Source organism: Lotus japonicus, chromosome 2 (genome assembly GCF_012489685.1).
Source record: "Lotus japonicus ecotype B-129 chromosome 2, LjGifu_v1.2".
NCBI classification, from domain to species: Eukaryota; Viridiplantae; Streptophyta; class Magnoliopsida; order Fabales; family Fabaceae; genus Lotus; species Lotus japonicus.
In genome coordinates this window covers 86,071,317-86,096,417 of record NC_080042.1, presented here as the reverse complement: position 1 = coordinate 86,096,417, position 25,101 = coordinate 86,071,317, and the positions used below count along the sequence as shown (strand labels likewise).

Sequence of the window (25,101 nt, the reverse complement as noted above, 5' to 3'; positions counted from 1 at the left end):
TATTATATTTCAATAAATGCTCTCACTTATTGATTTTATTGTAGGACACCACCTAGAAATAACATGATCCAATTTTAATTGTAGTCCTAATTTTTTTTTTCTACACCAATAGATAATCCCATTCAAAGGTGTAACTAAAACCCTCTTGGATCGGGATTCTCTTAATTGCGAAAAAAAACCTTAACCATGTTTTACAATTTAATCATTGATTTTTGTGTGTTTAATAATAAAAAAAATTAAATCAAGGACGAGATAATGAAACTTAACATGGTCAAACTTTTTACAATTGAGAGTATCTTCATCCCTCCTCATATGACTTGTAATTGTAAAACAATTTTTATTAATATACACAAGGAAAATATTTAAATTGTAGCTCTTATAAGAATCTTTGGTTTTTTTTTAACAAAAGATGTAATACAAACTCGCTCTCATCATTAAAAAATAAGTGGACTAACCTATCAGGCCAAACAAGCTTGACTTTTTTAATAAACGAGTCAAGCTAGGCTAAGCCTTTGACAACCAGACTGTAAGCCCTTGACGTACAGCCTGACCTATTTCCACCCTATCTGAATACTTCTATAGTCAATTTGATAAACTGTAGTTGTCACTCTCTCAGTTTTTTGGTACATGGTCTAAAGAAAAGAAAAAACTATGATCTCACAAACGAGGCCCCCAAGGAAACAACAAGGAGCAGCAAACTCATTCCCTCCAATGGGTTTGACAGAAGCACCAACACTTCATCTTGACTAGTCCCATGTTTCACAAGGAAATCCGCACAAAAATTCCCCTCCCGGAGTGTACCACTGCCCAATCCCGGCTCACAAGATCTTTGATCTCAGTTAATAATTAATAAGTGTTAATAACTTTTTTAACATTTCATTTGACAATTAATTCTAGTTGAACCTACCGCTTTTGCAATTAACTGTGACTTTGTGATGTTCACAAGTAAATTTCTAAAAATGGACTCATGTCACTCTACCACTTGTTATAATCTGACACAGCGGAATGCACAAGGGTTTGCAAACACAAAACCCTAAGTAACAGAAAACCGGAATCCACCAAGATTTGAGAAAATTCTCGTTTTTTTGATTGTCAATAATAACCTGAAATAGGCTATGCCTTTCAAGTGCTTAAATAGGAAAAGAAAATATCCTAACAGAAAAATAAATAATATCCTAAAAGATCCTAATGAAAAATAAAAGATCCTAATTGAAAATAAATAAGTTCCTAACAAAAAATAAGTAAGATCATAAAGATTCTAACTTAATTAAAAAAACATAATAAATCCTAAATTTATTTATTTAGAAATACTAAAAATAATAACTTCCTAATTTAATTGCTCCTGCATCAGACCGGAAAGTCGGAAACACGCGCAACATCTTCATCAAAACGCGCGGCAAGCCTGCGTCATAAATCATAATCACTTTACAATCTCATAATATAATAATCATGTACATCGCGCGTGCAGGGTAATTAATCTGCAAACACGTGTTCTGTGTTTGGCATCACCTCCAACAAACAGTTACTACCCTTTTGCCGGGTCTCTCTGGCGCAGCAACGCCGCTTCTGGAAAAACCGCCGAGTCAGTGCTCACTCAGTCACTCACTCGTCGTTTCTCTCTTGAATGTCGGCACCGCATAAGTTTCTCTGCACATTCTCCCACCGCATCCTCCTCCTCCCTCTCTCAACTTCCAGAACCTTCCTCTTCCTCCCCTCCTCCCACCGCTTCTTCTGCACCCTTCCTCCCTCAACAATGCCTCTCAATCAGGTACGTACTCCCTCCATTCTCCCACCGCACCGTCAAATTAGGTTTTCACTTTTCACGTAGAAATCACCGTCGATAACTGATTTCAGTTACGCAACTGATTCAGGTTCAGGATAACCGTCGATAACTGATTTTCGATTATAGCATTTGCTTAGTTTTACTGTGAAATTTTGTGAATCGGTGCTAGTTTTTTAGTGGAAAACGCTATGATGATGATGATGTTTAATTGGTTGAGGATTTTGCTGCAGCGAAGTGGTGGTCACGGTGGCCAGCAATGGAAGGAGGAACCGAAGAATGAGGCGCCGTTATCATCGACTATGGGAGATTCTGCAACTGGTTCTGAAACTGTTTCTAACAAGCTTGCCGGAATGCATATTGGTGAAAACAGTGAGCAAACGGGGTTAGGGCATGCTAATAAGGGTGCAATTTGGAAACCTAAATCATATGGAACTACTGCTGCAACTGAAGTTGACAACAAACCGGCGGGTAAAGTCGCGGTTGATGGTGCAAGGGTTGATGCTACTGGTGTGGCTTCACCTCAGAAGAGTAGCATTAGTAGTGCTGGTTTGAGCAAGTTATTTCAAGGCAATCTGTTGGAAAAATTCGAAGTGGACAACTCTACCTACTCACAAGCACATATCAGAGCAACTTTCTACCCCAAATTTGAGAATGAAAAGTCAGATCAAGAGGTATATTATGAACTTTCCATTGCTCTTTTTCCTGTTTTGTTTTTCTGATTTGAGCTTATATGTTTGAAATGTGTTATGTGAAACTCTGAAGAACTTTCATAGTTTATATGCTTTTTCTTTGTAAATGTATTGCTTGTTTAAATTTCAGCCTAGTGGGATAGTACTAGTCTAGACAATTAAACATAATTCTTGTGGAACCTTACGTGGCACGTTTCTTCCTTCTGGAGTTTAGGATGTCGGGAGGATGGGATAAATGATTCGGGAATTATACACTTATCTCTTCGAAGGATTTCTGTTTGATATGGAGGATGTTAGCTAAAATATAAAGGAATTTGTCTCTTTAAGTTAAAAATACTCTGCTCAGTGCTAGCACTCCAAATCCCTGCACATTTGCTAGCAGCCTAAGTTCTCTCAGGGATGAAAGAATCACAGTTTTTAAGACTAGACTCTAAGAGAATGGTCCCAACAGCCACATGATTTGTTGTTATGCATGATAATCCATACTTCTTTGAAGAAATATTAAAGAGCACATTTATTGAATCTGAATCAGGTTTTTGCTTCTTTTTTTATTCTTTACAAACTTATATAATTGATGATTGTATGGATAGGGTAATTTTCTCTTACCTGCATTTTCCTATCTATTTATTGTTTTTAAACTGTTACTTGTCTGTCTTCTATATGCCTACAGACCAGGACAAGGATGATTGAGATGGTATCAAAAGGTTTGGCTACCTTAGAGGTATGGTGATTGTTGTTGACCTTATGTAAAGTTTTTTCTCCTTCTGGTGAATGACTAGTTGGATAAACTTTGATTTTATTCATTTTCAGTGGTTGACTTGATTTTATTGACTTGCATGTGCAGGTTTCACTTAAACATTCTGGTTCTCTTTTTATGTATGCGGGCCATGAGGGTGGAGCTTATGCAAAAAACAGTTTTGGAAATATGTATGCTCTTATGAGAGATTATTTCTTTATTTATGTTTTCCCTTTATATTTATTTTGTGCTTGATGTTTTCTTTGTTTTTCCTTTGTTACGACTAATGGTCATGCAGTATTATATAAATGGTGAATAGCATGAAATTAACATAAATGATTTTCTAGGAGTATGATTGTTGTGGTGCACCCCTTTCTCCAAACAACTTTTACTTTATTATCCCATATTGTGTGGCTAATTTTTGCTATTTATTTATCATACCGTTTTTTCTGTACAGATATACTGCTGTTGGTGTATTTGTTCTTGGGCGGATGTTTCGTGAGGCTTGGGGAACTGAAGCTTCGAAAAAACAGGCTGAATTTAATAATTTTCTTGAGGTAAAAATATAAACTATATATAAAGAAGGATGAAATTCAATATCATCTCTAGGATTCTGCAGTGATGTGAGCAAAAACATCTTCAATGATGGGACCAGTTTTAGCTACAAATATGTTTGGCAACAATAACTATATTTAGAGCATGGCATTAGAAAAGGGAGTGCAGGCTATTTTTTCTAAGTTTTAAATTTTGTTTAAAAATGTTCTACTAAGATGCTCAGACTTGCTTAATATATTTAGTTAAAGATTGTTATATTTTCTGTCCCAAACATTTGGTCACTATGTGCATATTTAGACCTTTTCTTTTTATCTGCAGAATTCCAGGTGCATGTCCTGGTTGTCTGGTTCAATTTGTAGTGTTTTTAGAAGAATGGTTTAAAATACCTTAATTTGAATATTTATTATTAATTGCTAATCTTTATTTGCTGAAATTTCTACCACTTTTTTTTGGTTGTTCTTTTAAATCACTTTCAGGATTGATGATCGAAATGTATGGACAATTAGCTTGTGAATAAAATGTCAATCTTTCAGCACGTGATTTATGATCATTTGATTTTCTGTTTTTCTTGTTTATGGAACTCGGCATACTTGCATTTTGTTTGTCATTTTGACTGATGTATTTCTCCCCCTATCAACATGCACTTTTCACTTAATAGGGCTATTAGTTATATTCCTTCTGTAGCTGTGAATGGGTGTAGCATTCTATTGCTAGTTCACTTAACTTTCAAGTATAAGTTCATGCTCAAGATCAAGAAATAAACATAACTATTGTCTTCTCTTACAGAGAAACCATATGTGCATATCAATGGAACTAGTAACAGCTGTACTTGGAGACCATGGGCAGCGTCCGCAAGAAGATTTTGGTAATATTCTTTTAGATTATGGGCTCCAGAAAATTCCTAGTATTTTGAACACTAGCGTTTTTAGCTGCAGTTGAAGAGCTAGGTACAAACTGAGAAAGAGTTCAAACTGTTACCTAAAAAAGGATTAATTTTACTTTGTCTCAACGAAATAAGCCCAAGTTTGATGTATTAAATTTTCAATCAAGGTTAAATTATCTGCTTGTAGTTATGTTAGATTTCAGATGTTGAATTATAAGGAATATTATACAGATGTATATGCTGAGCTGTATGGTTATAGGCTTATAGCTATGGTTACCGTTTTTCATACGTTTTTTGTGTGTGTTTTTGTTTTAATTATGGTCTACACCTTTGTGAGATCTTTCAGTAACGGCTATGTGTCTGATTTCTACCATTAGTGTAATTGTAAGCACGGTGACTCGTAGTTTTCTCCAGGACCGTGAGTTAAAAGGGAATGAAATTTTTGCAATACTTTTTGAGTTATTTCTGACATGGAAATTGTCTGCTGCATGTAAGAAACCAACAACGCTTCCAACTTAGAATATTTTTGTTTAAAGACGCCTTTCATACGGAATTTTGAATAACTTCCTTTCATATCTCATATTCACTGGTTTTTCTTGTTCTGAGCAGTGGTAGTTACAGCAGTCACTGAACTGGGAAATGGAAAGCCAAAGTTCTATTCAACTCCTGAGATAATTGCTTTTTGCAGAAAATGGCGCCTACCGACAAATCATGTGTGGTTGTTTTCAACAAGGTGAACATTTAGGATTTTTGTTGATTAAAAATATAAATAGAGGACCTTTATTACTTGACATATTCTAAATGACTTACATTAAATATGACATTTCAAAATTTGTAATTTGATTTGAATAAAATCTGATTTGTTGGTGTTGGTATTCTATTTACAAAATTCTTAGAGGTGTTTGACATCAGTTTTTCTTTCTTCATGTAATGGTATTTTTTTTTTACTAATAGAACTGTTTTTTATTGTTAGGTTGGTCTAGTCTTAAGAACTGTAGGCTGTACTTTAAAGAATGTTAGTACACAAATTTCTTATGATTCCTTTTCTTTGGTTGATTTTAATTAGATTTCAAATTACTATATAATAGATTCTGTTGAGCTAATTTTATTATTTACCGAGAAGTGTTCTGTTGATCATATTTTATGTCAAGTAAAACATGTTGGCTTAGATTTTTATCCTTAATATAATCTGCTGAAAGTCTTCAAGAGCATAAGAAAAATTTGGTTTCATTTTCACACCTTTATGTAAATGTAGAAAATCAGCCTCTTCCTTCTTTGCTGCCTATGATGCCTTATGTGAGGAAGGTACTGCAACGTCTGTATGCAAGGTTCTTGATGAAATTGCAGACGTATCTGTACCAGGTATGAGTTTTAAGCTTAGCATGGTTGTGTAATGTAATCCTTCGTAGTTTTATAGATTTGTATTTCTTCTTGTTTCAATTCCGTTCAACATGGTTGATTCTAGTATTTCATTTTCTACTATTACTAGTCTCATTTAAGTATCCATTCTCTTTGCATGACCTCTTTGTCTTATTCACTGCATATTTAGATATACTTTTGTAACTGCAGGTTCAAAAGACCATGTAAAAGCCCAAGGAGAAATTTTAGAGGGTCTTGTTGCTCGTCTTGTGAGTCATGAGAGTTCAAACCATATTGAAAAAGTTTTGAAAGAATTTCCTCCTCCACCTGCTGATGGAGGTATGCTGATTGATTCTCTAAATATTGTTGCAAGCTGCTCTATCGTTTTCTTAGTTGAATGCCTTGTTATTTATCAATATATTCATTTTATGCTATGTCATATATGCTTGACTGTTTAGTAAATATGATTAAGTATGTGTTGGGATCATAAAACCAATATTTAGTCCAAGCAGTTCTGAAAAATAGGACTTCTTCAATGATGTAACAGTTACTTACCCCTCCCCCCTGTCCAAGACACTTTCTTTTGAAACTCCTAAATGTTAGTCAAAGCACAGATTGCAGTTTAAACTTTAAACTAAATATGTGATTTATCTTTTTTCTTTCAGTTGCCCTTGATTTCGGACCAAGTCTAAGGGAAATTTGTGCAGCAAATAGATCTGATGAAAAGCAGGTATAGGGTAAACTACATTACCATGATTAGAAGTAGTATTGCAATTCTTGTCACTCCAGGAGATGGTTTTATAGTAATTCAATTTTGTGATTTGGAATGCTTCTGCAGCAAATAAAAGCACTTCTCGAGAGTGTTGGCAGCTCTTTTTGTCCTGACTATTCAGATTGGTATGGGACTGATGGTGCTGATATTCATTCAAGAAATGTAGACAGATCTGTTGTTTCAAAATTTTTACAAGCCCATCCTGCAGACTATTCAACAAAAAAGTTGCAGGTCAGTCTAGGCTTTCTTATATCATATAACCTTATACATGGAATCATGTCAATTTCGTCAAGTATTAAACTTTGTTCATGTGCAAGCTTGTATATCCTGGCTTTTAATATATTGCCAAATTACTTGGATGCCTTTCAAATTATTTGTTTCCCTGTAATTAAGCCTTTTCATGTCTGAAATAGCTTCCTCAACACATGGTTTAAAGGGCCTCCCAGTTAAGAATTGTTGACATTTTCATTTAATTTTGCTCTGCAGTTTATGATTCCACCTTTTTTCTAAAAAATGCTTAATTGTTTTCTGCCAAGTTCATAGTCATAGCTTTTATTTGAATTTGAATCAGGAAATTATTCGACTGATGAGGGAAAAACGCTTCCCTGCTGCATTCAAATGTTATCATAACTTCCACAAGGTTGATGCCATATCAAGCGACAACGTGTTTTACAAAATGGTCATTCATGTACACAGTGATTCTGCTTTTCGACGATACCAAAAAGAGATGAGGTCTATTTTCAATATGATTTTTCCACTGAATAACCCAGCTTGTTTAATTTCCTAAAATATTCTCTTAGAACATCTTAATTATTTTACAACATACATTTCCTTGATATGGGTACAAAATGTTTGGTACTTTCAGGCATAGACCTGGATTGTGGCCGCTGTATCGAGGTAAATACTTTATTTTACTTCCACTTCTCTAATATCCAATTCATTTATGCAAACTTCTTAAGCTAATATTTCTTGCTTTCTTCTAGGATATTAGGTTATGTTGTTATCTACATGTAGTTGTCCTTCTTGTTATATCTTCAGGTTCAGTAGTTGCATTCGATAGATGTAAATGGTTGTATTCAAAATGTGTTTGACAATTTTATCACTTCCTAGATTATGGAGCAGGAATTTTGAAATGGAAATTATTGTGACAGTTAAGATTCTCAAGAAGCTCTTGAGCACTAAACTAGTTTCAGTCATTCATAAGTTTTTTGGGGAAAGAAAAAGTAATCGTACATAATAATACTTCTAAATTAAGAACAATCAACCTCTTGTTTGGTTAATGATGTTTGAAGAGTGTGTCACAAGTAACTAGTAGCCAAATTTTTTAGTGGACACTTGAGTGCTCAATTGCTACGAGTCCATATGGCTTGATAGTTGATACCTGAGACCTTGGTTTTGATTAGTCTTAAAATTTATTGGAAGTGACTCTGAAATCCGTGATGTGTAAACCAGATTGATAATATGCTCTTCATGAAGCTGCAATAAAAAAATTGGAATTTTAGCCTTTGAAACAAAACACAACGTTAAATGATTATATATATGACCAATAGAAACACGGTTATATCACGTTGATAATGATTTGTGCAAAAAAGGATATATGCTGCTTGTTATGCTTATTGATTTATACAACCTTCTGACTCCTTAGTCTTTCCAGGATTTTTTGTAGACATCAATTTATTTAAAGCAAACAAGGAGAAAGCAGCTGAAATTTCTATGAAAAGCAGTATAAATGAAAGTGATAGTACTAGCTCTGAGAAAGATGATTTTGCTGATGAAGATGCAAATTTAATGGTCAAATTGAAATTTCTTACATATAAGGTAAACATCCATGTTCTAGATCTCTGAGCAATTGCATCAATATAATCATTTTAGTTATAAATTTGTGTGGTGATATGAGGCCTGTAGTATATATAACTTTTATTACCACTTTTAGATAACGTTGTCTTTTTTCTTTTCTGTGGTTTAAATCTATCAAGTGGCAACAATGTAGGTTGTCTGCTTTTTGTTGGGTGTGCATTATATTTTACACAATCCCATAGTTAAAATAATGTCCTCAGGTATGGGACTTCAAGAGAGAAACTGAAATCCGAAAAGCAGTGCTAATGTGTTCTGTGTAGGAACTACTGGTGACATCATGTGTGCTCAAAACACCAGCCTAAAAATAATCTTTCAGAAGGGGTCCAAACTCCAACTTATGCATTAAATTATATCCCAGTGTTCTTTATCGAAGCATCTTTCTTGCTTTTTAAGAATATCTGCATTGAATCATTGCTTCCATTTGGTGCCTTTTGTTTTACCTTAGCTTTTAGAATTGCTTTGAAATAATACTCATTAAAAGTTCTTGTACCTGTGTGTTATTGCTAGGAAATAGGAATGGCTCTTCAGTCCATGATTATGTCTAATATTTATACTACATTCTCTATTCTAGTGAATTTGTATTCTTATTATTCTTCTTCTCATTTTGAATCTCCATGCCAGTTGCGAACCTTTCTCATTCGAAATGGCTTACCAGTTCTGTTTAAAGAAGGTCAAAGTGCTTACAAGGCTTATTATCTGAGGTAATCTGGGTGGCTTGCACTTGATACCAGAAGTGTAGTTCCTAGAGGATGAGATATGTCATATATGTTATAATCTACTTAGATGTGATATATGTTTTAGTTTGCTTGCTTTATTTTCATAACTAGTTTAACTATGGATTATTGGCTGATTTCCTATGATAGTTTCATGTACATATCCAGTTGGATGATATAGTCATATTTGAAAAGTTGAGGGAAAAAATAAATGTCAAGTTAGAGACATGAAGATAAGTCTTGGAAGCACACAGATTCCACTTTAGTAGAAGTAAAACAAAGTATATGGAATGCAAGTTTAGCTAGAGGCACAGAAATCCTAGCATAGAGGTGAAAATTGGAGAATATATTGTACCACTGTCCACAAGTCTCTTAGTTTAAGTCCTTGTCTCCATCATACAAAATGATGGAGAGATACATGGAGATGTAAACCTTAGGATTCAAGCTAGAAGGATTCTAGAAGCCAGCCCAATTCTGAATTTGATTTGTTATTGTCTCTGCTAGACATTGAAGTTACTTTATCATGTACCCCATACCCTGAAAAAGTTTCTTTTTGAAACAAATTTTCAAAATCATAAAAACCAAGTTCACATTAATCTTAAATCTATGGTATATCCTTTGATCCATTGACAACTATCTTGGTATTGGTCTATCAGCATGGCAGTTGTGCTATTCTGGTTAACTGGGAGAGTGAGAGGGGGGATGAGAGAGAGAGGGTGGGGGGGGGGGGAGAGGAGGGATTAGGGATATTGTGGTTTAGGTATGACTGTATGAGAGATCTCAGGCTCTCAAAAACTTGAGAGGAACAACAGCAGCTTGTCTTCAACACTATGCTGGGTCCAGTGCTATGGTAGTTCTCATCCATAAAATCCTATCTCTGCTTTCATAGTTTCATTCTTCTCCTAATTTCTGATTAGTATCTATGGACCTAATTCAGTATTTAGCTAGATATCATGTTGATGCTGCAATATATTACGTGAGGATTTTGAGATATTACTTGCCGTTATGTCAATCATACTGTTGTAAAAGATATGAAGTTGCAATGATTGTATACTTTTTATCCAAGGCTGCAATCTAATTCTAAACTACTTTTTTCCCCTTACTTTTTAAATGTCACAGACAAATGAAAATATGGGGAACCTCTCCAGGAAAGCAGAAAGAACTTAGCAAGATGCTTGATGAATGGTAGCTCCTGAATCATTCTTCTTGATGGTCCCTCACTATGATTTTGACTTTCTGCTTAGAGTCATTTTCCTCTCTTGTTATGTGCCTTTCTGTCCGTCTATTTATCATTTTCTTAATGTGGTTGGTGCAGCTACTTATATTTTATCTGTTTACAGGGCTGTGCATATAAGAAGGAAGTGTGGAAATAAGCAATTGTCATCATCAATATATCTTAGTGAAGCTGAACCTTTCCTTGAACAGTTTGCTAAACGTAGCCCACAGAACCAAGCCTTAATAGGTTCTGCCGGTAGTTTAGTTAGAACTGAAGATTTCTTGGCCATTGTTGAGGAAGGCCAGGATGAAGAAGGTGATCTTGTGGCAGAGCGAGATATGGCACCATCCGGGCCTAGTATCTCAGTCAAAGACACAGTTCCGAAGAACGAAGGGTTGATTGTATTCTTTCCCGGTAATTCTTTTACTGTTCGCTTCCCCAATAATTAGATTTACATTTGATTGATCATTATATTTTAAACCATTGAAGATCAAGTGCCTCCAATTACGTATTTAGAAATATGAATATTAAGAATAAGTTTACTCTTATATCTTTGGTAGACGAAGCAATATAAAATATGCCTTCTAGTTGTATTATTAGAGTAATACTAGTTTGACTCAAGAAGTCCCACATTGTATAAATAAATAAGTTGAGGACATACCCATTGCATTAAGTGCCTTAAGGTTTTGTGGTCAATGTATGTGGATGATGTCCTAATCACTTATATATATTCTAATATGGTATCAGAGCTGAAAAGGCCTAACGGCTCATGATCTAAAAAAATCAAAAATAAAAGAAAAATAAAATAAAATCGGAACAAAAAAAGCACGGAAATAAAAAAGAAAAAAAAGGGCTCTGAGACTCAAGTTAAAAAGATGAAGGAGCACAAGTCCAACAACCTCTGAGGAGGTTCCGCTTAAAAAGATGTATGTGGGCGATGTCCTAATCACTTATATTAAATTCTATTAAGTTGATTGATTGGCTGCTTCGCTGTTTCATGAACTGTTATAGTGCATCGAAAACAATTCCAGTTAGTGTTTGATGAAATTAATGAGATACGAGTCATTAAACCTTTAGTGATTCCTCCTGCTTAGCCTAGTGCTTTGTAAAGAGCAAGGTGTTGGAGTTAACTTATAGTTCCAACTTCCAAGGTTATTAGGTTCTCATGTCTCAGTAGTCAGTCAATCAAAGTAAAAGCACAGAAAAATATTACGCTAACTGAAATTATAAGCAAAAGCATGTAAATTTTGAGTTGCAAGAGTTTGAAGGAAAGTTAAAATATGGTCAATTGGTTTTATGTTGTTTTATACAGGGTTATAGTGGATGCTTTGTATTAATCTTTTCGCTGAATGATTGTGGTGTAATTTAGACATGATTGATTATAGTGTTGTTGATGTGGGTTTACCCATAATTAGCATATTTTCCTTTAGTACTGCTATGCAGCTCAGCATTTGTTGTTTCTCCCTTTCAGGAATACCTGGTTGTGCCAAGTCTGCCCTTTGCAAAGAATTGCTAAATGCCCAAGGAGGACTAGGAGATGATCGTCCAGTTCATAGTCTCATGGGTGATCTGATCAAAGGTAAAATTTCTCCTAAGTAAGAATGTTAAAATTGACGTTTCTTAAATTGCTAAGGTTCCTTAGCATGATTCGAATCCATATTATGTAACTCTATTATTTGTATATATTATGATTGCTGGAATTATTGTTTGTGAATTTTGACTGTTATCAGTGAAACCTTAAATTTGGTTTCATAATACTTGTGATTCTTGAATAAATTATATATTTATTAGGTCAATTCTGGTTTGATAACTAATATGTAGTTATGTGGAGTATCAACAGGAAAATATTGGCAGAAAGTGGCTGAAGAGCGTAGAAAGAAACCAAATTCTATAATGCTTGCTGACAAGAATGCCCCAAATAAAGAAGTTTGGAGACAGGCTAGTGCTCCAAGCCTCCAACTTATCACTTATTGAATTTATTTCTCCCCAGCCCCCTTTCTGTTTTCCTTTTTTCCTTTTCCCTTGGTTTTCAATTCTCTTTCTTTTTTGTTCTTTATTTTTTTTATAGAAAAAAATATGCTAATGGAAATTCTAATATGAAATAATACTAATATATCATTTATATTTTATATCAAATGTTATGAAAGAAATAAAGACAATTATGAAATTCTATTTTAAATGATTATGTATTAAATGAATAAATACTAATGAAATATATAAATAACGAAAAAGAAAACACTCATGGGGGGTAAGGTACTTGTAGGATCTGGTTTAGTATTTTCACCCTTCCCTTGATGGTAGAATTATATTGGATAGTTACCGATCGAATCTTATCAATAATTATCATTAGTGGTAATGTATTTATAAGACCATATTTCTCTTCCATGGTCTTGGAGTTCAAGTTGTGCCTAACTCTGCCCAAAAACTAGTTTAGGGGGTTAGGATTTGGTTTTTTAACCCTTCTATAGTATCATGTTTTCCTAGTTGTCAGCTTCGTATTATCTACTTGCTAAAATTGCTCTTTATTAATAAGTTCCTCTTGTCAAATATGCAGATAGAAGACATGTGTCTCAGGACCAAGGCATCTGCTGTCCCAGTTGTGCCTGAATCTGAAGGTTTGTTTGTTGACAATCTTGAAATTGTTTGTATCGATGAAGTCTGTTGTTAATTTTTTTATTTAATAATCTATGCACATATCTACCATCACAACATAAAACAATTTGGAAGCATTTGCATGCCATTTTTGGTTCATATGCTTTAGTTTTTCTTAGAAATGCGCCAAAAAATGCTAGTGATCTAGCTTGGTTACTGTAAGAAGTGACGGCTGTGGCATACTATTTTTTTTGGTAATAAAGAACTTGATTTATTTTGCTTCATTATCATCTTAATATGTTCCTTTTTGTATTTTATTGTGCAGGAACTGATTCAAATCCATTTTCTCTTGATGCATTAGCTGTTTTTATGTTTCGTGTTCTTCAACGAGTCAATCACCCGGTATATATAGTTTTGACGTTCTGAGTATACGATCCCTAATCTTTATAAATTTTTTATTACCTTCCACTAACTTAACTTGACTATTCAATTTTTTTAAGGGAAATCTTGACAAGGCATCTCCAAATGCTGGCTATGTTCTGTTAATGTTTTATGATCTTTATGATGGCGAGGTATTATGCTTCGTTTATTGCTACTTCATTTTGTTTATATTTTAATGTTTTCTAAGCTGATTTTGCCAAAGCTTTCCAGAGCCGTAAAGAGTTTGAGGGTGAATTAATTGAGCGTTTTGGGTCACTTGTGAAGATGCCATTACTTAAATCCGATAGGTACTTTCGTGTTAACACCAGTGCCAGTGCTTTCATTTCAGTTTTTATTATTTAATGTTCTAAAATTAATTTTACAGCCTGGATGTATTAATTGTATCCTAATCTTTCTGTCATTGTCTATATTGACTTTTGTTCCATTGACCAATAGTTAGAGGTAGGAGGAGGCTGTGAAAAAACTGAAAGACTCTCATTGTATAGTTTGTAGTTAGAGGTAGGAGGAGTATTAGCTTATTTCGAATTGTAAGTTTGTTCTCCGAGCTGTCAACAGCTGGCAATTTATGTTAGTGTTTATTTCTAACAGATTAGTTAGTTATCTAGACAGTTAGCATAGCTTCTCTTGTAAACTAATCATTTAGGTCTTCTAAATAAGAGTTAGAGCCCGTTTTGATGCAAATAAAAAAGCTTTTATTGGAACTTATTTAGTGCTTTTTTAAATAGATACGCTCCAATAAACTTTAATATCCAAAGAGGCCCTTACTCCTTTTCAAACATGATTCAGACAATAAAAATACAGAGTTTCTTCATCTTCTTCTATAAGTTTTTTTCTCTTCCTATTTTGATCTTATCTCAACATTTAATTCGAGAGTATCGGTTCTGTGATATTGGTCCTATGAAGCTAATGTGTGATAAAATTTCCATCTCTCCTTCAATCTAGTCTCTAAAGAAGTTGTTTATCGCTTTTATCAGACTGAAGAGAGAAGATTCTTTCTGGCATCATCACAACTTCATCAAAACTTCTTCTGTTTGTTTCAAGGATCAGCTTGCTGACATATTTATTAAATCCTTAAGCAGTCTGAGAATATCATATCTGTTTGCTTCATTAAAACTTCTTCTCTCGTAATACCTACTATTTTGTTGTGTTTTTTCTGTTGTGCAGGAATCCTCTTCCTGAAGCAGTGCAGTGCATTTTGAAGGAAGGAATTGATTTATTTAAGCTTCACTCTAAAAGACATGGAAGGTCAGTTATACTAGATTCCGCATGCATATCATAGGCATATCACGCTATTTTTGGTTTTCAGATGTGTATTAAACTTGGTTGTTGCTATGATGATGACAACAACAATAGGATTTTGTAACTTCTTCTAACCTCTATCAAGTGGGTATTAGGGTGTAATTTAGATTAAAACACATATATTGTCATACCCATTACCATTTGCTTCACCCGCTGACTGAATATATATATATATCAAAGATTCGAAGTGGTCAGGCAATAAGAGTAAACAAAGAACCTGATTTACTTTTACACTTGAAGACAGCAAAATGTCATTGGATAGCACTTTGCATATCAGCAACAAGTACTTCCGAGATTTTCAATACCTCACTCTTCAAGTTCTGACAAATGTATTTAACTACAGAAAAGGTTCTATTATTGTTTGCATTTCAAGTCTTGAGACACCCCCAAAAGAGCCTTGTGTTACTGATAGGAACCTTATCTCTAGTAAGAGCAAGGGTTACTCTAAGGTTTACAAGCGTAGGGGTAAAGTGGGGATAAACATTAGTCCCACTACCTTAGGAGAGTAGGGTAACTAATTGTAAGCTGGCAGATTCCCTTTGCAGAGAATCAGGCCAGGTGGTGTGTATAAACACCAAAGGAAGAGAGAGAGGGGGGGTAGGCTAGAATTGGATTAATCTTGGACTAGGAGAGAAGTGAAGCACTCTCGAATTTGCTTCTGCTATCACTGTTATTTCCTTTCTTTCTGTACTGTTTCTACACTGATTCTTGGTGATTTCACCAGAATCCTAGTAAATAATACAAGTTTCCTTCTGTTCATTCTTCATCTTTCTCTGAATACCTATCATTGGTATCAGAGCTCCCGATCCAAAGGGAGCTTTGTATGACCTTCACCCGCGCACAAATGGAGAACCGTATGGAGAGCGTTGAGAAGAACGTCTCAGAGATGATGACTGTTGTCGACGAGCTCCGACAGCTGATGCTCCAACAGACGCGACGCCGGAGCAGGGGCAGATCTAGAACGCCCCGTCGCCGTCACCGCTCGGGAAGTCAGCACTCGTCGAACTCCGGCGATGACTCTCGTAGCTCCCGATCTGTTTCGCTGCGACACGAGGATGCTTCCCCGAGGAGGCATATTCGCACTGGAAGGAAGATCGATCTCCCTGTGTTCAATGGGGATGATGCTTACGGGTGGATTGTTCGGGTCGAGCGATTCTTCCGACTCAACGAAGTTGACGATACTGAGAAAGTGCGACTCCTGGTGGTAGCCATGGAGGAACGTGCTCTGAACTGGTTCCAATGGTGGGAAGAACAGACCCCGGAACGCACTTGGGAAGCGTTCAAGGAGGCTCTGGTTCGAAGGTTCCAACCCGGGTTAGTGCAGAACCCGTTTGGACCATTATTGAGCATCAAACAATCCGGAAGTGTGATGGAGTACCGTGAACGATTCGAGATGGTCGCAGCACCGCTGCGTCACACTGACCGAGATATCATCAAGGGAATCTTCCTTAATGGCCTCAAGGAAGAAATCAGGGCCGAGCTGAAGTTGTACAGATCTGGGAAACTGGAGGAGATCATGGACCGCGCGCTGTTATTGGAAGAGAAAAATCTGGCTATGCGCAACAGCAAGGGCGGAGATGAGGACAAGCGAGGATGGAAGGAAAAAGGAGTATCCTCGAGCAAAGCACATCAGACTTGGATAGATGGAAACAAGTGGAAGAGCCAAATTGCAGGATCTACAACTGCAGAGAAATCAAGTGCAGATAAAAGCTCTACTGAAGCTAAAACAGGGGAGAATAAGGGACAAGAGAAGAAGTGGACGGGGGGCCAGAGGTTGTCTCAATCCGAGCTCCAGGATCGTAGCAGGAAGGGCCTATGTTTCAAGTGTGGAGAAAAATGGAACAGGGAGCATGTATGCAAAATGAAGCACTACCAATTCGTGTTGATGGAGACGGTAGATGAAGAGGAAGAAGAAGAAGATGGACAATTCTTTTAAGCAGAATCTGAACTTGCTGTAGAACACAAAACCTTACTCTTATCCCTCAAGAGCAAGGAAGGCATCACCACCAGTAGATCCTTCAAGCTACGAGGTCAACTGGGTCAGAGGGAAAAAGCAAGGTCAATCCTCATACTCATAGACTGTGGTGCCACAAGTAATTTCATATCACAGGGACTGGTCAAAGAGATGATGTTACCCATCACCGAGACTGTGACCTATGAAGTGGAGATTGGTAATGGAGATAAGATTCAGAATCAGGGGGTTTGCAAGGACCTACAATTGCTAGTGCAAGGGTTGAGTTTGACCCAACAATTCTATGTCCTGGAATTGGGTGGAACAGATTTAGTATTGGGCATGGAATGGTTATCCAGTCTAGGGGATATAAAGGCAAATTTCAGAGAATTAACCTTGCAATGGCAGGTTGAAGGACAGAAAATGATGCTAAGAGGGGACCCCTCTTTAAGCTGTACTCAAACTTCACTGAAGGCTTTATGCAAAGCCTTGCAAAACAAGGGAGAAGGGTTCTATGTGACATGTGAAAATCCACTAATGGATACAGAAGATGAGCAGAGAATTTCAGATGACATGGCTGCCATTCTAGCAGAATTCCCAGAGGTTTTTCAAGGGTCTCAAGGACTGCCACCAAGAAGGGATTGTGACCATGCTATAACCTTAAAAGAAGGGGCTACCATCCCTAATATCAGGCCTTACAGATGCCCTTATTATCAAAAGAATGAGATAGAGAAATTGGTAAAAGACATGCTGAATTCTGGAGTCATCAGAACTAGCAATAGTCCCTATAGCAGCCCTGTAATTTTGGTGAAGAAAAAGGATGGGGGCTGGAGATTCTGTGTAGATTATAGGGCTCCAATGACAATCCCAAACAAATTCCCAATCCCTGTTATTGAGGAGCTACTTGATGAGTTGGGGACAGCTCAAGTATTCTCCAAGCTGGACCTTAAGTCTGGATATCACCAAGTAAGGATGCAAGACCAAGACATTCCTAAAACTGCATTCAGGACACACGAGGGCCATTATGAGTATGTGGTCATGCCCTTCGGGCTAACCAATGCACCATCCACCTTCCAAGCTTTAATGAATCAGGTGCTCAAGCCATACTTAAGGAGGTTTGCCCTTGTCTTCTTCGATGACATTCTCATCTATAGCCAAGATAAAGAAGCACATAAAGATCATTTGAGACAAGTCTTGCAACTGCTCAAGGAAAACCAGCTAGTAGTAAATCAGAAGAAATGCTCCTTTGGGAAGAAACAATTAGGATATCTAGGCCACATAATTTCTGGTCAAGGAGTAGCTGCAGATCCAAGCAAAATCAAAGACATGATTGATTGGCCCACACCTAAGGATTTGAAAAGTCTTAGGGGATTTCTTGGACTGACAGGTTATTACAGAAAATTTGTCAGGGGATACAGCAAGACAGCACTACCTCTTACTCAACTCTTGAAAAAGGATAACTTCAAGTGGGACCAAGCAGCCACTGAAGCATTTGAGAAGCTGAAGGTGGCCATGACTACCTTACCTGTACTGGCAGCTCCAAATTTTGACAAACAATTTGTGATAGAGGCTGATGCATCAGGCAAGGGCATTGGGGCTGTACTGATGCAAGAAGGAAGGCCAGTAGCTTACATGAGTAAGGTTCTCTCTGATAGGAATCAGAACAAGTCTGTATATGAAAGGGAACTAATGGCCATTGTGATAGCTGTACAGAAGTGGAGACCCTATCTATTAGGTAGGAGCTTTGTGATACACACAGACCAAAAGAGCCTCAAATACTTGACTGAACAGAGGATAATGGGTGAGGATCAACAGAAGTGGATCACCAAGTTGATGGGATACAATTTCACAATTAAATATAAACCTGGGATAGAGAACAAGGTTGCTGATGCTCTATCCAGGAAATTTAACTTTTCTGCTCTATCTACTGCACAGTGCCAAGAGTGGGAAGGGTTAGAGGAAGAATTACTCCAAGATGCCAAGTACAGCACTATTATCCAAACTCTACTCACTAATCCAGAGTCACAAGGAGACTTTGAGTATAGAAAGGGACTCTTATACTTTAAGGGCAGAATGGTGATCCCAAAACATCCTCAAGGATACCTAAGATATTAGAAGAATTTCACAATTCTGCAGTGGGAGGGCATGCTGGCAATTTCAGAACCATGAAGAGAATTTCTTCTCTATTTTACTGGGAAAATATGAGGTCAGAAATTCAGCATTATGTCCAGAGTTGTGAGGTATGCCAGAGGAACAAGTACCAAGCTCTAAGTCCTGCAGGCCTACTTCAACCCTTGCCTATTCCTTCACAAATCTGGGCAGATATTAGCATGGATTTTATAGGTGGCCTACCTAGGTCCATGGGAAAGGATACCATACTAGTGGTGGTTGACAGACTCACCAAGTTTGCCCACTTCATAGCCCTGTCACACCCTTATTCTGCCAAAACTGTGGCAGAAAGTTTCACTCAAGAGGTGGTCAGGTTACACGGCTTTCCTAAAACTATTGTGTCAGATAGGGATAGTGTGTTCCTAAGCTCATTCTGGTCATAACTCTTCAAGCTAGCAGGAACCAAATTAAAATATAGCACAGCCTACCATCCACAAACAGATGGTCAGACTGAAGTGGTCAACAGGTGTGTGGAAACCTATTTGAGGTGTCTCACAGGGAGTAAACCGAAGCTGTGGTCTAAGTGGTTAGGATGGGCTGAGTATTGGTACAATACCAATTACCACTCTTCACTCAAATCTACTCCTTACAAGGCTCTTTATGGCCAGGACCCTCCTGCTATAGTTAGAGGTGATGTGACCTCCACAGCAGTAGCAGAGGTTACCAGATTAACTGCTGAAAGGAACAACATGCTAGAGGAGCTGAAAGCAAACTTGGCACAAGCTCAGAATCTAATGAAGCAACAAGCCAATAAGCATAGAAGGAATGTCCAGTTTGAATTAGGGGATCAAGTCTATCTGAAGATACAGCCCTACAAACTCCAGACCCTAGCTAAAAGAACCAATCAAAAACTCAGTCCTAGGTATTATGGCCCATTTGAAGTGGTTGGCAAGATCAGCCCTGTGGCCTACAAATTGCAGCTACCAGAAGGGTGTTTGATTCATCCAGTCTTCCACATATCTCTATTGAAGAAATCCTTGGCTCCTACAGTTCAGGTGCAACCTTTACCCCATTGTTTATCTGAAGAGTGGGAGCTACAAGTCGAGCCAGCAGCTGTTCTGGACTCCAGACTTAACCCCTTTGGGGAAACTGAACTCTTAGTCAGTTGGAAGAACCTCCCTGATTTTGAGAATTCCTGGGAGTCACTGCAGCAGTTCCAGAACCAGTTCCCAACATTCCACCTTGAGGACAAGGTGTTTTTCCCAGGGGGGAGTGATGATAGGAACCTTATCTCTAGTAAGAGCAAGGATTACTCTAAGGTTTACAAGCGTAGGGGTAAAGTGGGGATAAACATTAGTCCCACTACCTTAGGAGAGTAGGGTATCTAATTGTAAGCTGGCAGATTCCCTTTGCAGAGAATCAGGCCAGGTGGTGTGTATAAACACCAAAGGAAGAGAGAGAGGGGGGGTAGGCTAGAATTGGATTAATCTTGGACTAGGAGAGAAGTGAAGCACTCTCGAATTTGCTTCTGCTATCACTGTTATTTCCTTTCTTTCTGTACTGTTTCTACACTGATTCTTGGTGATTTCACCAGAATCCTAGTAAATAATACAAGTTTCCTTCTGTTCATTCTTCATCTTTCTCTGAATACCTATCAGTTACAATGCACTAGATTTTTTTACATCCTATGGTTGTCATGCTGTTGCCGTAAGTGAAGCATGATTGACATGTAATATCCGCTAGAAGAGTGCTAGCAACACACTCTTTTGAACACGCTTTCACACACAATACCTTTGATTGATCTATTTTAAAAATAATCAATATCTTCTAACTTAATGTGCTGACATTTTAAAAATCAAACCAATTATATGAAGTGTGTCAAAGAGTGTGTTCAAAAGAGCGAGTTGCTAGCATTCTCATATATGTTAAATGGATGGCAACAATTTGTCAACGGCTTATTGTTTTTTGGGTTAATCGTCTACTTGGCCCCTGTCTTTGTCTCGCCGTCTGAAATTAGTCCCTCCCCGGAAAATTTGCAAATCTGGGTCCTCTTGTTTGCAATAAGTCTGGAGCAGGTCCTCGCCGGAGCCCGGAGCTCCGGCGAGTGATGATTTGGCTTGTTGACTGGATAAATGAGGCTGACGTGTCAAGGAAAAAAAATAAAAAAATAAAAAATAAATACAAATCAGTTTTAATTAATTAAAATTTCCTAATTAACCCTAATAGCTAACTAATCCCAATCAATGTCCAAATATTAATCTCTATTAACAAATCTAACCTGATCTGACTAAAAAATCAATTCCCCCCAAATAAAATAAAAAAACCTAAATCAATTTGGGATTTCTCTCAGTAAACCCATATCCCAGAAAATCAGAAACCCAGAACCATGCTCTTCTTCCATCCCTATTTCTTCCTCCCTTTCCCACCCCCAATTTTTCGTTCTCTTTCTCAAAACTCAAGATTGCCTCATCCACACATGCTCTTCTTTCACTGTTTTTCCTTCTATCTCCAACCTCCCTCACCCTTCATCTTCTTCTTTGGGTGGCGGTGGGGAGTGGGTGGGTATGGTGGCGGTGGGGTTGAGGTTAATGGTGGCGGTGACGTGTGGTGGAGCAGGGGAATACAGAGAGTTGCTTTGAGGAGAAGAAGATAGAGAAGAAGAAGAAAGACAGTGGTGTTTGGTGGAAAGTCCTGATTCAAAGTGGAAGAAACCTCTTTCCAAACCTGTTCCAGATTCAACAACCCCATTGTTTCTTCCAAAATCTGAAAACAACCCATTATTCACAACACAATTTAATTTGGAAGAAACTAGCGAATCAAAGTGAAGGTTTTTTTTTTGGGTCTTGGGTTTGGTTTCACATTTTTTATTCCCTTCATTGTTGCCTTTCAGTTTTTGGTTCATTTGGGGTGTTTTCATCATCTGGGTTTGGTGCAGAAATGCTTTCTGCAATTCTCCTTCCATTGCATATTCTTGTTCAGTGAGAGTGAGAGAGAGACATTTTGCCAGAAAGAAAAAAAGGGGAAAAGGAGAGATCCGCAGAGAAAGTGTGTGGAGGAAGAAAGGAAGAGACAGAGGTTGAGGGATGAAGATGATGTGGTGGAGAAGATGAAGATGATGAACTGAGATGTGGATTTGGGTATTTTTGGGTTTAACTTCAGCAGCATGTTTTTCTTTTGGATTTGGGTTTCTAATTTAATTTAATTTTTATTAATTAAACTAGGGTTAGTTTTGTTAATTGATTTTACTTTTGTAATTAAATTTAAATTTCTGACTTGTTATTTAATTTTATTATTTTTTTATTTTTTTAATCCACGTCAGCATACTTAATCCAGTCAGCAAGTCAAATCATCACTCGCCGGAGCTCCGGGCTCCGGCGAGGACCTGCTCCAGACTTATTGCAAACGAGAGGACCCAGATTTGCAAATTTTCCGGGGAGGGACTAATTTCAGACGGCGAGACAAAGACTGGGGCCAAGTAGACGATTAACCCTTGTTTTTATAACCCCCTTGTCTTTGATGTTTTTGGTGTAAACTGAGAAGTTGTCAATCTTAATCATTATTGTGATAGATTAGAGTCTACCAAGGGATCGTACGCGAAGGAATGGATAAAATGGGAGAAACAATTACGGGATATTCTAAATCAAACTGCTGAGTATTTTAATTCAATTCAGGTTAGTGTATCATTATAGTTTCCTATAGTCGCTTGCTAAGTTCTTCTTGTTCTCTGTTATTGACTATGTTCATTTTAATATTTAGATATTGTTAATATGCTAGAGATTTATTTAAAACCCCTCAATTATGCTTTAGACTACAATGGTTTGCCCTAAAAAAATCTGCAGGTTCCATTTGATTTTGCTGTCAAGCAAGTCTCGGAACAATTGAGAAACATTGCTAAGGGAGAGTACACAGCACCAGATACCGAAACGAGGAAACTTGGTGCCATTGTTTTTGCTGCAATCAGTGTGCCAGTTGCAGAAATTCAAGGTGTCCTTAATAATGTAAGGGAAACGTTGCATTTTGTTCTCTATACTTGATATGTTATTTGCAAAACCAACTTATTTTTCTCAGAAGATGGACGCTGAGCTTATTGATTGAACGTCTGTTTTTATTGAATTTTAAGTATAAAATCTTGTAAGATGGACACAGCTTGAATGGCAAGCTAGAAACAAATTTAAGTTGAGTAGTAAAATGAAACTTTTTTGTTTTTGACAGAAGCTGGTAAAGAAAACTACCATGCTATATATTCTCTATTTCTCTTTTATTAGCTTTAAGCCTATACTTGGTGTATATATACCAAGCCATGTTTGTGACCAGTGGATCAAGAGACTTGACCAACTGAGCGATTTTCTTGTCTAAAATGTTGGCTGAATTCTGCGATGTAGGTGGCAGGATTGCAGTTATAAGAATGACTCTCAATTATACCATTTATTTCACTTCTATCTTAAGCGAGAGATATTAGCTTTATATTGCAGCATATTTTCATTTTGTTTGTTGCTATTGTATATGGAAAGTCTGTTGCTTTGTTCATTAGTCCATGTGTATATACCCAGGATTGAGGAAACAGTATCTGACGTGATAATATTTATGCCATAATATGTATGCAGTTGGCCGAGAAGAATCCCAAGATTGATGCATTCCTTAAAGGCAACCATTTAGAGAATCTTAATCGAGCTCATTTGACTCTTGCCCACAAAAGAAGTCATGGCATCAAAGCTGTAGCTGATTATGGTCTCTGGCTGCATATAAAGGTACCCGTGGAGTTGACGGCACTGCTCTTATCAGATAAAATGGCTGCACTTGAAGCTTGTCCTGGCTCAGTGGACGGTGATAAGATAGTTTCAAAAAATGCGTGGCCCCATATTACCTTATGGACTGGTGAAGGGGTTGCAGCCAAGGATGCCAACATGTTACCACAGTTGTTTGCAGAGGGGAAAGCAAATCGGATTGACTTCAACCCTCCCATCAGTATATATGGCACAATGGAATTTTATTGAGTTCTTTTTGCTACTCAGTTTTCTAAAATGAAAAAGGTCATTTTTTTTTCTTTAAAAAAATTACAAGATCATGGTTATTTAGAGAAGATGATGGTGAAATTTTTTGTAGGAGCGCATTTTGTCCTGAGGAATTGTGTATATATAAGCTTTTAGAAAGCCGAGTATGATTTATGGTCCGGATTTCCACCTTGAGGTTTCCATGTGATAGATAGATCATTCATTTTATGTTCACTTGCTTCGTTGTACACTGCCTTTCATGGCTTATTCTTGTTGTGTAATCTATTTTTTTACCCTGGTAAGTGAGTTAGATTGAAATTTCAAATAAGACAGTTAGGTAGATAAAAATAAAGAGTTAAATATGTTTTTCTTTCCCAAGCGTGATTTGGTTTTAGTCCCTCGGTTAAGTAAATTGCAAAAATATTACTTTGAAGAGATAAAGAAAACTTAGATGTAGTCCTCTTTTGAATTGGATCTAGGATCACTTTGCTATCGGGTTCGGCGAGATTGGATGGGCATGCCCATGTATATTATGTGGTGTTTCCTGGATTTTTAAAACATTTCAATGATAGATGAATAATCTAATAACTAACAGAATCATCATATTCATTAACCTTCATTCATCTCTTTCAAAAAAAAATCAAACCTTCATCATCATAAGTGTATGTTGAGGATGTAATGTTTACTTGAATATTCAGAATACTGAGTTTTGAATCTCTCTATTTTTAGCTTCGTCTTTTAGGGTTCACTTCGTGAGCACATTGTCTCTGAAATAGTAATAATTATTAGGCTGAGGCAATGTTGTCACTTGCTAGAATTTGTCTCTCGAGAATTTTTTAAAGCTTGTTCTAACCTTGTTAAAAATTTGACCTAAAATAAATGTCAAGTGCATAGATTAACTAGCAAGTGATTGTTCTAGTGTAAATAAAAAAAAATCTATTTGATACTAAGGTGTTTAAATAAACTATAAAACATATTTCTAAGTTACTATAACTATATTTCTAAAAATACATTTTAGCTTCAAACCTATACATAGATCCACATGCTTAAATCTCTTAGTTAAAAAAAACATGCTTAAATCTCTAAATTAAATAATAAATATATAATTTCAAAATCAAAAAATATTATAATAAAACAAATAATAATAATAAAATA

At 36.7% G+C, this 25,101-nt stretch overlaps 2 protein-coding genes across 5 annotated transcripts; both read left to right on the top strand.

Annotated features, from left to right (window-relative positions):
• Positions 1–1,500: 1,500 nt before the first annotated feature.
• Positions 1,501–24,256, top strand: LOC130740444 (tRNA ligase 1-like). Of its 4 annotated transcripts, XM_057593047.1 has the most exons (28): positions 1,513–1,768; positions 2,014–2,454; positions 3,143–3,193; positions 3,317–3,399; positions 3,666–3,765; positions 4,550–4,628; positions 5,256–5,379; positions 5,902–6,008; positions 6,216–6,344; positions 6,671–6,735; positions 6,844–7,008; positions 7,349–7,509; positions 7,643–7,674; positions 8,432–8,595; positions 9,256–9,335; positions 10,467–10,532; positions 10,688–10,977; positions 12,035–12,142; positions 12,404–12,501; positions 13,118–13,178; positions 13,481–13,557; positions 13,656–13,727; positions 13,807–13,883; positions 14,761–14,841; positions 22,275–22,430; positions 22,524–22,626; positions 22,795–22,953; positions 23,560–24,256. In XM_057593047.1, the coding sequence occupies exons 1-28, from the start codon at positions 1,625–1,627 to the stop codon at positions 23,947–23,949; spliced, it is 3,663 nt and encodes a 1,220-aa protein (XP_057449030.1). In that variant the 5' UTR covers positions 1,513–1,624; the 3' UTR covers positions 23,950–24,256. The 4 variants fall into 4 exon arrangements, with proteins under 4 accessions (XP_057449033.1, XP_057449030.1, XP_057449031.1 ...); XM_057593048.1 differs by lacking the exon at positions 22,275–22,430 and having other exon boundaries at positions 1,514–1,768; XM_057593049.1 differs by lacking the exons at positions 1,513–1,768; positions 3,317–3,399 and having other exon boundaries at positions 2,355–2,454; positions 3,143–3,176.
• Positions 15,719–16,831, top strand: LOC130740445 (uncharacterized). The gene has a single exon (XM_057593051.1). The coding sequence runs from the start codon at positions 15,719–15,721 to the stop codon at positions 16,829–16,831; it is 1,113 nt and encodes a 370-aa protein (XP_057449034.1).
• Positions 24,257–25,101: the final 845 nt, after the last annotated feature.

What these genes read in the sequence shown, in the direction of transcription:
- LOC130740444 (XM_057593047.1), top strand. Translation starts at nt 1,625, where the DNA reads ATGTCGGCACCGCATAAGTTTCTCTGCACATTCTCCCACCGCATCCTC. An exon ending in CAACAATGCCTCTCAATCAG is followed by an intron (nt 1,769 to 2,013) that starts GTACGTACTCCC and finishes ATTTTGCTGCAG; the next exon opens with CGAAGTGGTGGTCACGGTGG. An exon ending in ATTGTGGCCGCTGTATCGAG is followed by an intron (nt 7,675 to 8,431) that starts GTAAATACTTTA and finishes TAGTCTTTCCAG; the next exon opens with GATTTTTTGTAGACATCAAT.
- LOC130740445 (XM_057593051.1), top strand. Translation starts at nt 15,719, where the DNA reads ATGACCTTCACCCGCGCACAAATGGAGAACCGTATGGAGAGCGTTGAG.